Source organism: Tiliqua scincoides, chromosome 15 (assembly GCF_035046505.1).
Source record: "Tiliqua scincoides isolate rTilSci1 chromosome 15, rTilSci1.hap2, whole genome shotgun sequence".
Classification (NCBI taxonomy): Eukaryota; Metazoa; Chordata; class Lepidosauria; order Squamata; family Scincidae; genus Tiliqua; species Tiliqua scincoides.
The window spans coordinates 1,481,889-1,496,011 of NC_089835.1; the positions used below are offsets into that span (position 1 = coordinate 1,481,889).

At 48.9% G+C, this 14,123-nt stretch overlaps 1 protein-coding gene across 2 annotated transcripts in view; it reads left to right on the forward strand.

Annotated features, from left to right (window-relative positions):
- Positions 1 to 8,944, forward strand: part of MAP4K2 (mitogen-activated protein kinase kinase kinase kinase 2) — a 48,183-nt gene extending 39,239 nt beyond the window's left edge. Inside the window, exons 22-32 of one of the 2 annotated variants that reach the window (XM_066610241.1) lie at positions 214 to 293; positions 403 to 463; positions 991 to 1,114; positions 1,873 to 1,931; positions 2,613 to 2,716; positions 3,770 to 3,941; positions 4,939 to 5,007; positions 5,102 to 5,188; positions 5,648 to 5,718; positions 6,707 to 6,762; positions 7,256 to 8,944. In XM_066610241.1, the coding sequence (XP_066466338.1) occupies positions 214 to 293; positions 403 to 463; positions 991 to 1,114; positions 1,873 to 1,931; positions 2,613 to 2,716; positions 3,770 to 3,941; positions 4,939 to 5,007; positions 5,102 to 5,188; positions 5,648 to 5,718; positions 6,707 to 6,762; positions 7,256 to 7,343 (971 nt within the window). In that variant the 3' untranslated portion in view covers positions 7,344 to 8,944. The other variant, XM_066610242.1, reaches the window with a different exon arrangement.
- Positions 8,945 to 14,123: the final 5,179 nt, after the last annotated feature.

Consider the following 14,123-nt stretch of genomic DNA (forward strand, 5'->3'; position numbering starts at 1 on the left):
ACAATTAGAAACAATTAAAACAAGATAAATGGTAGAGGAAAGACACTCCTAATGGAAGGAACAAAACTTTTCCTGGCATGCAATGATGGCTGAATGAGAGGTTCCAATAGCGTTGAAGAAAACACAGCAAAATAATAGCTTTACTGGATGCTGACCAGGAGACTTGGTGGCTGCCAATCCGTGATTTCCACTTCCTCTTCTTCCACCCTGCAGATCTGTACCTGGTGGTGGGGGCTGAGGAAGGCATCTACACCCTCAATCTGCATGAGCTCCACGAAGATACACTGGAAAAGGTGAGCCCCGATGGCTCCCCAGCACCGGTCAGGGTGAGTGGGTGGGAACTTAGTGCAACAGGCACAGGATGTCTCTCATCTCCCTTTTCTTTCCCTCCCACCCGGGCAGCTGCTTCCACACAGGTGCTTGTGGCTCTACTGTATGAATAATGTACTACTGACCTTGGCTGGTGAGTACATTCAGGTTCGGGGTCGTACCCTGTGAAATAACTCCTCCTCACTTTCCTCTTTATACTCTTTGTCAGTATTGAGATCAACTTCTAGGGGGTGGCTTCAGGGTGCATTGGAACCCCCCTGGGGTGCTATTTCAGGGGTGTTGGGTTCAGGGCCAGCATGTCCATGAGGTGGATTGGTTTGGGGGCTTTGGGTGCCCTTGCTGTCCACCTTAGTTTCCTCCATGGCTACTCTTCCCAGGCTTGAAGAGGAAGAGCGGAATGAATGTGTGGAGGAGAGCGCTGGGCCCCAGGGTCTCTCTTCTCCACACTTCCTTTTTCTCTTCAAGGGAGCAGGAAGAGCTGTGGCTGGCACTCTGCCAGTTAACGGGGGGCAGTGGAACTTGTGGGGAGGCCTGTGATAGGAGGCTGCATTGTGCGTGGGGGGCCAGGAAGCGGGAGGTGAAGCAAGGTTCAGAGGTCTCAGATGTGGCACCTTCGACTGTTCCTCCCCACCCCCAAATTTTTTCACTTGTGCCTTGCAGGAAAATCTTCACAGATCTCCTCTCACAACCTCCTGGGTCTCTTTGAGCAACGGCGTCTGCTCCAGAAGCGGCAGGTTCCCCTCTCCATCGCCACCAACCGGCTGACAGAGCGAATCATTCCTAGGTGGGGAGAGGTGGGGCGGCTGAGGGAGGGGGGAATAGCATCCCTTTACAGAAAGGAGGGAAATAAGATTTCTCTTTCCCTGCCCTCCAAAAAGTTGATCTCAGTGTTGAAGTACCCCAGGTCACTTCCAGACAAGGGACTCTGATCACCATCAGGGTGTCTGTCTTCCTTCCATGTGCTCTTCAAATCCCTGAAGGGCTGTTGGGTCGAAGGTGAGCCAAGGCTTGTTCTCTGCTGCCCCAGAGGGCAGGGCCAGATCTACTGGACTTAAATTACAAGAGGGTAGATTTAGGCTGAATTTTAGAGGCAACTATTTGGTCATAGAATAGAATGACCTCGGTGGGCTGCTGAGATCTCTCTTGCTTGGAGGTCTTTGAGCAATCATCGGGGCAGGGGTGCTGACACATTGGATTTCCTGCAGCAAGTGGGGCTACATTGTCTCCAAGACTCCTCGGCCCTGCATGAGCTCAGCTTTACACTCTGCACGTCCCTAGAAGCACTCTTTTGTGATCAACTGCACGCTATGGGACTAAGCCCCTGCAGTGGAAAACTTGGGTTGGGACTCAGAATCCAGCGCTGAAACAAGCCCATTGTGTTAGAAAAATGGTGGGGTGCTTGTAGAGAAATGGTGGGCGGCAGCTGATGTGGGGAGCTGGGAGGAGCCCCAAGCTCTGCTCCCCTTCCCGCCTTGGTTGTCGCCTCTTTGCCTCTCCCCTCCCTGCGACCCAGTCTAAAGAAGAATCTTTCTCTCTGTGCAGGAAGTTTGCGCTGTCAGCCAAGATAGTGGATACCAAAGGTTGTTTGAAGTGTCGTGTGGGTGAGTGTGCCTCATGTGACCTCCTTGTTGGGGAGCATTCCCATTTTTAGTGCTGCAATCTTTAGTGCCATCCCAGAACCCACAACTGTGTGGGTGCGTGCTGCGCAGCCCCAAACCTAGATTTTAGTGGGCCATAGCTACACAGTCTTAAGAGGAGAGGAAATCCTCACTCTCTTGTTCCTGGGTTGCCAACTTTTTTCTATTCCCTGCTCTTGTGCTTCTTAAGAGCAGGATACTCTGCAGATTTGAGCAGGTGCAATTGTTGCTATTGGTTTGTGTGCTTTGATTGGCTGTCTTTTCTAGCAAACCAGCAATCCTTTCTTGATCTCTGGGACAAATCCCAAGAGCTCACCCTCTGCCTTGGAGACAACTTGGATGTAATAATGCTACATTCCCCAAAGAGAGGGGATAGAAGGGTCTGGAAGGCCCTGTCAGAAGGGCCTTCCTTACAAGCTCTTGCTACTTTTGGGGTATTGGAATGAATCCTCAGCAAATGGTGCCTGCACTGAGCAGGGGGTTGGACTAGAGGGTCTCCAAGGACCCTTCAACTCAAAACTTCTGATTCTGTGATGCATACGAGAGGGACGAGCTTTTGGATCTGGGTGGGCTGCAAGGGAGGGGGCTTTTACCTGCATACCACGAAAGCTACTTGTGGGATAATGCTTCCTTTCTGTGCCTCAGTGCGGAATCCTTACTCGGGGAGCACCTTCCTGTGTGCCGCGCTTCCCTCCAGCCTGGCTCTCCTGCAGTGGTATGAACCCTTGCAGAAGTTCATGCTACTGAAGGTAGGTGGAATGGGTGTGGGGTGGGACCCTTCTTGCTGCTGGGCTCCACTTTCCCCTCTAGCAGGCCAGTTGTCACCATTCCTTCTCGTCTCTCCTGCTCCATGGATTCAAAGAGGAATGGAAGGGAAGAGGAAGTGTGAAGGAGAGGAGATTGGTTGGGCTAGAGCAGTGGTTCTCAAATGTTTTAGCATTGGGACCCACTTTTTAGAATGACAATCTGTTGGGACCCACCAGAAGTGATGTCATGGCCAGAAATGACATCATCAAGCAGGAAAGTTTTTAACACCCCCTATCTGACAAAAGTTGCAATCCTAACCAACTTCCCAGCGCTAGCATAGCTTTGCCAGTGGGGCAAGTGCTGCATCCGGCAGTTGGGGAGCAGTCCTGGAGGCCTCCTCAGGGGCAGGCAATTGCCCTTATCTCAGTGCTGGAAAATTGGTTAGGATTGCGCCCAAAATCAAATCAAATCAAATAAGCAAGTGAATTACTATAAGTTTCAAAATGTATTTAAAATAAAGAAAAACTTTTTAATATTCCCAAGCAGTTGCTAACCTATTTTTTAAAAATTCCCCAAACATCCCAAAGGCTGCAGTCCTATCCACACTTACCCGGGAGTAAGACCCACTGACTATCATTGTTAAAAGCATATACTGTATATAGAAGCCTGTTAAAAGTAGAGATCTGTACCATTTCCCCAAATGCAGTCACAGACCATGGGAGCATCAAATCTAATATATTAAAAATAAAATACACACGGAAATGAATGGGGACCCACCTGAAATTGGCTTGCAACTCATCAGGTGGGTCCCTACCCACAGTTTGAGAAACACTGGACTAGAGCTTCACCTATTAGACACTATCCCACTGTTTCCTCTCCTCTCCACGCTTCCTCTTTCATTCTGTTCCCTATTTTCTTTTCAACTCCAGAAGACGATTGATTGTGGTGTGTCCTCTCCCCCCCCCCCCCGTCTGCTGTCTTAGTTGATCTGGCCCCGGTGGGGGGAACACCACAAAGAACTGCTGTGTTGAGCCCCTGCCCTGCCTTCTTCCCAGCATGTCTCCGTAACCTTGCCGGATCCGCTGATGCTGTTTGAGTTGCTGGTGGTGGAGACAGAGGAATATCCGCAAGTGTGCTGGGGGGTGACTGGCAGTGACCTGCCCGGAACAGAGCTGCACTTCAGCACCCTGTCGCTCAGTACCGGCCTCAGCACCTCAAGCCCTTCCGGTAAGAGAGAAGCCTGGCGGGAATGGGAAATGGGCGCACGGAGAGATGGCTGGGGCAGCCTCCCCTCCCTTCTCAGAACCTCTGCTTACTATTTGCGTGAGGCCGTATGTGCACCACAGGTGCAACTGGGGACGTGAATGATGATGCTTAACTTGTGTAGAGAGTGGGGCTGAGCCCAAGTTTGGGTGCTGCTCAGCTCCCCCAGGGGTATTGGCTCTCCCTGCTTAACATGGGTCAAGGGGTGTTGGGAGGTGAATCCCTGTTGCTCTGGACTCTTCTGGATGCAAAAGTGGCTTGCTTGGGCCCAAGAGGGTGTTCAGACTTCCTCAATCTGTACTTCCTGGATTTTGAAAAGGAGTGCTTGGGGTGGGAGAAGAAGTGGCGAGGGGAGGATTTGAGAAGGGCCTGGGCTAGAATATCCCCCTTAGGCACACTCTAGCTCAGCGATTTTCAGTCACTATGCCGTGGTACACGGCTGAGCTGCAAATGGTCTGCAGAGCTGCTTTGAGAGTTTGGGGAGGGTTGTGTGTTAGTAGGGCCATTGGGGGATGTGAGCCCCCAGCCAGCAGTGCGGTGTGCCTTGTTGATTGTCCAAAATCTGATGGTGTGCCCTGACCGTTTTAGCGCCTTCTCAGTGCGAGATGACAAAGGGTGACAATCTTTGCTCTAGCCATCGCTCTTCTCTCCTCCGCACTTTGTCTTCGGCTTCATGCTCCTCTCTGTTTTCCAAACCAGTGAGAGGAGAAGAGGGAATGGCAGCAGAAATGGAGGAAGAGGGCCCCTGGCAGCATCCTCCTCCTGAGACCGCTTTGTCGTGGATGGGGCAGCCCTGGCAAGGTGGTTGCATCATGTGCCTTTCAGGCCAAGCCACAAGTGTCTTGTGGCAAGGAAGGGATCCCCTCATTTCCTCTGCATCAGCCATAAAATTGCCAGAGGGTTGTCGAATCCAGCCCCCACCTCACCACTTCTCCATTTACTGGTCTTGTTCTCCTTGCAGGCCGACCCCTCGCCATGGCCAGTCATGTGACTCAGATGGACCGAGACACTATCCTGGTGTGCTTTGAACGTAAGTCCCCTTGCAGTTTTCCTCCTGGGTTGCTGTATCTCACCTGCCAGCTGGCTGTCGTTTTCATCATCTTCTGTTTCCCTCCCCCCCACAGGCTGCGTGAGGGTGGTGACCCTGCGTGGAGCTCCCCAGGGAGCCCTGGCGCCTGAGCTCAGCTTCAGCTTCCCTATCGAGACCATTGGTGCGTGAGGCTTTGGTTTACCTTTCTCAATCAGCCCCTTTTCACCCCAAGGCTCTCTAGAGTGGTTTGCGGAAGAAAGGGTTCTGATGGCCCCGTCCCTGAGGAGGGGCTTGTGATGCTCAAGAGACAGACATGGGAGGTGACAGAGGAAGTGGGAGAGAAGTGGAAGCAGGTTTGGGGAGAAAGATTTCATCGCATGAAGTGACACGACTCGTTCCCACCACTGCCTGTTTCCCCTTGGCCTCCCTGGAAGCCTTGCTGCGTGCTGTTTTACAAGTCCCGGATGCCCCAGCTCCTAAAGCAGCCTAGGGGGACCAGACATCCAGGAATCCTGCTTCCCACAATTGCCCTGCCATGTGCCCACCTGGGCAGACACATTTGACTCTTGGGGTAACTAATGCAGCCTGTGGTTCAGACTGGCTCCCATTTGCTTGCTCTGTCCCTCCATCTCCCTTGCAGTGTGCCTTCAAGACAGTGTCCTGGCCTTCTGGAAACATGGCATGCAAGGCCAGAGCCTGGAATCCAAAGAGGTGAGTCAAGCTTGCCTGGAATAGTCCTGACTCAAATAGTCGTGCCATCAAATTTCCTGTCTGCTGGTGGCGAAGGCTGCAATCCCAACCTCACTTTCCTGGGAGTAAGTCCCACTGAGCACAATAGGACTTACTTCTGAGTAGATCTGGTGAGGATTGTGCCCACAGTCTCACTTTTCCAGGTGTAATGCAGAGAGAAAATGTGACAGGCCAGATTTCCCCTGGCTCTTATTCAGTGGCCAGCCTGCTGCTCTCTGCATTGGAGCAGAACGAGGGGAACAGCAGGAGAGGAAGTGTGGAGAAAGCCTCTTCTCCTCCCCAGTTCCTCTTTGTTCCCCTTTTGGAATCCAGAGCAAGGGGGAGGAGTGGCCGCAACAGGCACTCCTTGCCAGTCTGCCACCTGAGACAACCACTTCAGATGGCCTCATGAACGAGCCGGTCTGAAGTGCAGCCATTTTGGGAGGAGGGAGGCACGTTTGGGAGGACAGGCTCTCTCTTTTCTCCTGTTTGCCTGCGGACTTTATGTAGGGGAGGGATGCTGTGCTGCCTTGGGAAGAAATTTCCTCTGCTAAATATAGAGAATAGTCAGAGGGGAGAAGGTATGAACTGGGCTGTATTCTGGCAACGCAGAGGATGGACTCAGTGGCACAACTCTTGTCTGCAGAAGTTTCCCTGCCAGCACCTTGGCAATGGTGAAAGACCCCTGAACCTGAAACCTTGGGGAGCTGCTGCCAGCCAATGCTCGACAATACTGAGCTATACCAGCAGTGTGATTCAACAGGAAGGAGTTCCCCATGCCCCCGACATGACTGGAGTTGAAGGGCAGCTACTTCCCCCTGAAGAGAAGCTCATATTCTTACCTCTCCTGCAGCTCAAACAAGGGCTGAAGGGTGTTGCAGGGTCATGGATCTGGAGCAGCAGTTTCTGTGAACAGAACCTCAGTCAATGGGGGGATTTCCTGCCAAGTTGCTCCTTTCTTCCCCAACAGGTGACTCAAGAGATCACAGACAAGTCCAGGGTGTTTCGGGTCTTAGGAGCCCACAGGTGAGGTTTTTGCAGGAGGAAGGAAGTGCCCCATGAAAACACCTTGTTCCCCCTCCACCCCCATATTTCCATGGGCAACAGGAGGGGCCGTAGCACAATGATAAGAGCATGTAGAAGGCCCTGAGTTCAAGCCTAGTATCTCTGGGGGAGGGGGGGGCTGGCAGAGAGTCCTAATCTGAAACCCTGGAGAGATGCTACCAGATTGTGTTGGTACTACTGAGTTTTGGCTCAAGTGCTAGACTTGGGCAAGCTGTCCCCTGCTGTGCTCCTTGTGGGGGTGGGTGCTCATTATCCGCACAGGCTTGCCTTTGGCCCACACACAGTCTGTTGGCTATTTCTGTCAAGGGCATAGTCTTGAAGCAGAAGTAAAAATTCCTGCCGTCTTTCATGGAACTCTTCCCTTGGCCCATCTCTTAGCCGTGCGTCCAGCACCTGTTGCTGTCTCCACAACTGTGTTCTCACTTTTCCTACCACCTTTTCCTCCCCTTGCCAGAGACATCATCTTGGAGAGCAGGCCCACGGACAATCCCACTGCGCAGAGCAATCTCTACATCCTGACAGGTCACAAGAGCAGCTACTGAGTGCTCCACAAACCGAGCTCCTCCTGAAGGCGGCCTGGCCTCGTTGTGGACTGTCGCAGAAATTAAACAGCCGGCCATGATTCATGGCTGCCGAGAGTTGAGGGTCACTGCCAAAACACAGATTGCTCCGGCACGTGGGGTGGGAAGGTCACAACTTCCTTGTCCCCCCCTCCACTGCTGTCCCATACACTGGACATACACGGAGATGGCTCTGGGGCCTTCTTTCCTCCTTCTTCCTGAGACTTTGCTGTGCACCAAGAAGGGAAACGCCTTCGCCCTGACTCGGGCCAGCGCCTCCTGAGATACCTTGCAATAATTTTGACCACAAGCCAGTTGGAAGAATTGGCAGTCTTCCACGGCTTACACCTAGTGCCTGCCTGGAGGCTTCCTTGTTTCCCCTTTTCTTCCCCTTCAACCCTTTCGCGGTCTCCCCGAGTGAGGCCGTGTAGCTGCAATGGCCTCATCCAGCCTTTGGTGTGAAGACAATCGTTTGCCATGGGGTGTGCAATGGGCACCCCTTCCTTTGCACTTCAGCTTTAATTTAATGGTCTTTCGGGGCACTTTGGGAGTCTGACCCTCTTGCATGGGGCCAGGGACACACTTTTTGGAGGGCCAGGCAACTGAGTGCATGAATCAGTTGTGTCAGATGGGTCAGACTGGATGACTGTGGCTGGAATGACTGGGATTGGTTGGCTGTGTCTGTGCATGTTGTGTTAGACAGAATGCTTGTCCAATGATTTGGTAGGCGCCTTACTGCCCCCCCAACACAGGTGGATTTAGGGATAGATGGGGGGTAGGTCGCAGGGGACCTGAGTTTATGATCTCTCAGGGTGACTCTATAGAGCAGGGAGCTTGTGTATGATTTAGATCCACATTCCAAGAGGCTGGATCAGTTGGGACTCCCACCCTTGGACTGAAATGGGCTGGAGCTTTCAAAAGGAGTGATACGCACCTTCCCCACTTCCTGGGGGCCTTGAGCATGATGACTGAAGAGTTTTAAGGCGGTTTACATTTTGTATGTCTGGGCTCACCTGTTTGCAGGGCTGCAGAAGTTTGCAGGGTTGCACTGAGCCAAGACACAGCCTGATGGCTTTCTGGGGCAGCAAGCGCTCACCCACTCCCCTTGTTTCTATAGTCCTAGTCTGGCAATTAAACAGGGGATACCTGGTGGGCTCTGCTCGGTTTCAGAAGCTGCTGTGTGTGTGTCAAATGACTACTGATTGCACTGCTGTGTTGACTGCGTGGAAAGAGATTTGCTTGCATTCACTGTGCGTGTGGTTGGAGTGGGCACAAGAGGGGCTGCAGGAGCCACTTCTGTATTGAGATTTCTGTGACGTTTTGGAAGGTCCAGGGGGGAGGGTGACGTTCCTTGTTTTGCCTTGAAAGCCAGAAGCAACTCTGGGTCAGAATCTGACCCTTGGACAGCTTGGCCAGTCCACTAACAGGGTGCCACGAACTTTCTCCTCCTCCTCAGGCTGCTAATTTATCTGTGGTTTTTAATTGCTCAAGCTGGCGTTGACTGTCTGAGAAAACCAAACTTGAAAAGAGAATGCTATTTAACATAGAGATGGATATTAAAACTGTGCTCCTTTACTCCCCAAGGGGTGGCGTGGCTGAATTATTCTTCATTAGTGTGTGTTGCGCATTCAGCATTGTAGCGAAGAGCTGGAGCTGCACATTGGACCTCTCGTATTTCAGTTTTCCGTGAATTCTTGCTACCTAGCCTTAGAGCACCATCCTGACCAAGCTTCGAGCACTGACTTGGCGGCAATGCAGCCCCAAGGTAAGGTAACAAACATGCCCTTACCTTGAGGAGGGCCCCTGGACTGCCTCCCTGCTGTGGGACACAGTGCAGGCCACATTGGCACAGCTATGTCAGTGCTAGACAGTTGGTTAGGATTGTGCCCTTAAGCAAGTCACAAGTAACTCCGTTTCAGCCCCCCCCCCCCCAAATTGGTGTAGGACAGGGCAAAAAAAAAGTCTGCACTCAGAGCTGGCAACTCTACCAGTAAGGCTACAAGCCCATCTAGATGCACTGGTCAAATATCTTAATGGCACAGAAAACATGGCTTGTTATGCTGTTTCAATGGAGCCAAGTAGTAGTTCTTCAGGGACACTTTTGAACATACAACTACAGTGAAGGTTATCAGTTTGTGACACACACACAGAGCAGGAGAGTGCAAATAACCGTTAAAGACCAGTGCACTCCTTGGCAGGCACGTCTGTTCTGACATAAGCAGAAAAAGCAGAGCCAGCCAGGGTGGTGTCGTAGTTTGGGAGGTGGACTTAGACCTGGAAGATCCATGTTCAAATCCCGCCTCAGCCATGAAGCCTCCTGGGGGACCTTGGGCCAGTCACTTTCTCTCAGCCTCACCTACTTCACAGGGTTGTTGTGAGGACAAAAGGAGGAGAGCAGCTGTGTACACGGCTCTGAGCTCTGTGGAGGAAGGACGGTATAAAAATGTGAATAAATAAATAAAATAAATAAGCAGCACTGCCTTCAAGATAAGTGTGCCCAGGAGTGCAGACTGAATAACACACAAGTAAATATTATTGCGATACAAGGACATCGCAAGAGGGATCTGAAGGCCTTAGGGATGGACCTGGGAAACCCTGGTGGGAAACCCTGGCCTCTGAGCGGCCCGCTTGGAGGCAGGCTGTGCAGCATGGCCTTTCCCAGTTTGAAGAAACACTTTGCCAACAGTCTGAGGCTAAGAGGCAAAGAAGGAAGGCCCATAGCCAGGGAGACAGACCAGGGACAGACTGCACTTGCTCCCGGTGTGGAAGGGATTGTCACTCCCGGATTGGCCTTTTCAGCCACACTAGACGCTGTGCCAGAACCACCTTTCAGAGCGCGATACCATAGTCTTTCCAGACTGAAGGTTGCCAATACAAAAAATATTACTATTATTATCAGTATTTATATACCACTTTTCAACAAAAGTTCACAAAGCGGTTTACAGAGAAAAATCAAGTAACTAATGGCTCCCTGTCCCAAAAGGGCTCACAATCTAAAAGATGCAAAACACCAGCAGACAGCCACTAGAAAAGACACTGCTGGGGTGAAGAGGGCCAGTTACTCTCCCCTTGCTAAATAAAAGAGGAGCACCCACTTGAAAAAGTGCCTCTTAACCCAGTTAGCATGGGTTAAATAAACACTTAAATACATACTTAGCATAATTATATATTTTATTATACGATATTTCACAGTTATATGTATTAATCATATAATAATACAGTATTATTTTATGATTTTCCCCCTGGGGGCTGGGGGATAAGAATAGGCCCTCAGTTTGGCTGTACTTGTCGTAAGAGGCAACTAAACAGCCACTGGGTAGATGGGACTCGTCAGCCTGGGAAGGCAGCTCATCTGAGAGAAGGAAAACTCTGATCCCAAACCTCCACTGCCTTGTGGCTACATCCAGTTATGGAAAAGGCTTCAGGAGTCAACCTCGAGGCAAAATCCGGAGCCGAAGTCCCTGAGGCAGTTCATGGCTGAACACAGTCACGTTCTGGCAATTCCTGCGACGCCGCTGGAACCAACCGTATTGGCCTCTGCCTTTCCATTGGACCATTTCAGCGACGTGGGGAGGGGGGATTTGCTGCATGGGTAACAGCCTATCCTCCATACCTACTTTACCCAGGCTTCACGCACTGGAGAGGACACTCTGTTCCAGAACTACCATTCAGAGCGCGATACCATAGTCTTCCGAGACTGAAGGATGCCAACAAGGATTTTATGATTTATTCACAGATATATACGATGTTCCCTGGGCTAGTGGAAAGATTGCATGTCCTGTGGCAAGGCATTCCACAGACTAGACAAAGAAATTTTTCTTCTTTTTAGGTATATTCCACAGTTAAAGTAAAGAAAATTTTATATATATATATATATATATATATATATATATATATATATATATATATATATATATTTATTTATTTATTTATTTATTTATTATAAATTATATATAAATGAAATTATATATAAAGTATACATAATTTATTCAATTATAAATTATAATGATTTATTTAATTATAAATATAAAATTTAATTAATATTTATTAGTTATAAATTAAATTATATTTAAGAACATAAGAACAGCCCCACTGGATCAGGCCATTGGCCCATCAAGTCCAGCTTCCTGTATCTCACAGTGGCCCACCAAATGCCCCAGGGAGCACACCAGACAACAAGAGACCTCATCCAGGTGCCCTCCCTTGCATCTGACATAGCCCATTTCTAAAATGCACATTTAGGTTGCACATAAGTTGCCACATCATGGCTTGTACCCCATAATGGATTTTTCTTCCAGAAACTTGTCCTGTCCCCTTTTAAAGGCATCCAGGCCAGATGCCATCACCACATCCTGCAGCAAGGAGTTCCACAGACTGACCACATGCTGAGTAAAGAAATATTTTCTTTTGTCCTAACCCACCCAACATTCAATTTTAGTGGATGTCCCCTGGTTCTGGTGTTATGTAAGAGGGAAAAGAGCACCTCTCTATCCACTTTATCCTTCCCATGCATAATTTTGTATGTCTCAAACATGTCCCCCCCTCAGGCGTCTCTTTTCTAGGCTGAAGAGGCCCAAACGCCTTTCCTCATAAGGAAGGTGCCCCAGCCCAGCAATCATCTTAGTCGCTCTCTTTTGCACCTTTTCAGTTTCAGTTTCAGTACCTTTATTGGCATACAGTTAAAAAAATCATTAACACTTTCATACAGCTAATTAAAAAAAAAGTTTGCTTATAACATAACACACCAACTTGCAATTAACTCCCGAAATTCAGAGACTTCAAAGAAATGGGGGCACGCTTCAGATTAGATGCCACAATTTGCGAGATAAATGTGGCTATCTGGGAAATGGTGTTAGGGTCAGTGGAAGCTAATAAGGTTTGCAATATAGCAGAATCCTCCAAGAAAAAATTGAGATAGGGTTGGAGAGCTGGACATTTCCTCCTGGCCTCATAATGAAGCGGACAATGGAAAAGAAGATGGACTAAAGTTTCTACAGCACACTGGACATGGACAAATTCTCTCATGTGGAGGAGGACAGCAGATGGAATGGAATTACTACGGGCCATAGAAAAGGCCCTTCTAGTTTTTGGACATTCCAAGGTGTATAAATAGTTGGGAATTTCCCCTACTCTGACCGGTAAATGAAAGTGTAATGGTGAGCAGACTTTGTTGGCAGCAGATAAAATATTGGAAGTATGAATATCCAGGAGTCTCTCTTTGATGAGCCTAAATGCCTCGTCTTGTGACAACTGGCCAAGTAAATCAGGCTCGACTCCCAGTTGTTTTATTTTTGTACTCCAAAATTTATCTGTAAAGTAAGGGTCATCAAGAAGATGGAATAGAAGAGTGTTGGAATCAGTGTTGTAGAGAATTTTAAGTCAATATTTAGTCGCTCTAATCCACGCCAGAGTTTCAAGTTGGATTTGACCTGATTCTATACAGAGCACCTCATAAGAAACACACCGGGGCAAACCTAGTATGCTTCTTAAAAAGACTGACTGAATCTGCTCCAGTGAGCTATTAAACTATTGGATCCAGAGTGGCACCCCGTATAGAAGTTGGGGGGAGCATTTCGCATTAAAGACCTTCAGTGCCGCTGGAATATACGAGCCACCTTTGCTATGAAAAAATTTAACAATGGCTTGCGAAGAGGCTTTGGCAAGGGAGCGAGTCATATAACGATGGCACATCCATGCTAAATCATGCGAAAAAAGAATGCCCAGGTATTTGAATGTCCTAACCTGTTCTACAGTTTGTCCATTAAATCTCCACTCTCTTGGTCTCCAGGACCTTTCAAAAACTACAATTTTTGACTTGGTATAATTAATTTGTAACTCATTAGAATTTGTAACTCATTAGAAAAGAATTCAACACACTTCCTAATCAAGCGTTTCAATCCCAAGCTAGAACAAGATAAAATAACCGCATCATCAGCATATAATAAAATTGGGACCTGCAAGTTCCTCAATCTAGGAGGGTGACCGTCAACAGTGGCTAGAGCAGGAGCCAGGTCGTTTAAAAAGAGATTAAACAGTGTAGGAGCCAACACACAACCCTGCTTCACCCCCTTGTTGGTGAGAAATTCATCAGTGCAATTACCTCTCGGGGAGTATCTAACTTGGGCAGTTGTATTTGAATATAAACCCCGGATAAGAGCAAGCAGTTTAGGGTCTAGCCCCATACGAGCTAGTTTTATCCATAAAAGATTTCTGCTCACATTATCAAAAGCCCCTTTGAGGTCTAAAAATGCAACAAAGAGTTTTGATTTCATTTGGGTGGAATATTTGTGCGCTAAATGTTGGAGAATGAGGGCATGATCCAGGGTGGATTTCCCCTGTCTAAAGCCTATTTGTTCTATTCCCAAAATGTTAGAGTGGGTAATCCATTGATTAAGGCGCTGAAGGAGAAGTTTTGCGTACAGCTTACCAATTACAGAAATTAAGCTGATAGGTCTAAAATTGTCCGGCTTGCAGGGATCACCTTTTTTAAAAATGCACCTTTTCCATCTCCACTATGTCCTTTTTGAGATGTGCCAGCCAGAACTGGACACAATACTCCAGGTGTGGCCTTACCATAGATTTGTACAACGGCATTATAATATTAGCCATTTTGTTCTCAATACCTTTTCTAATGATCCCAAGCATAGAATTGGCCTTCTTCACTGCCGCCGCACATTGGGTCGACACTTTCATCGACCTGTCCACCACCACCCCAAGATCTCTCTCCTGATCTGTCACAGACAGCTCAGAACCCATCAGCCT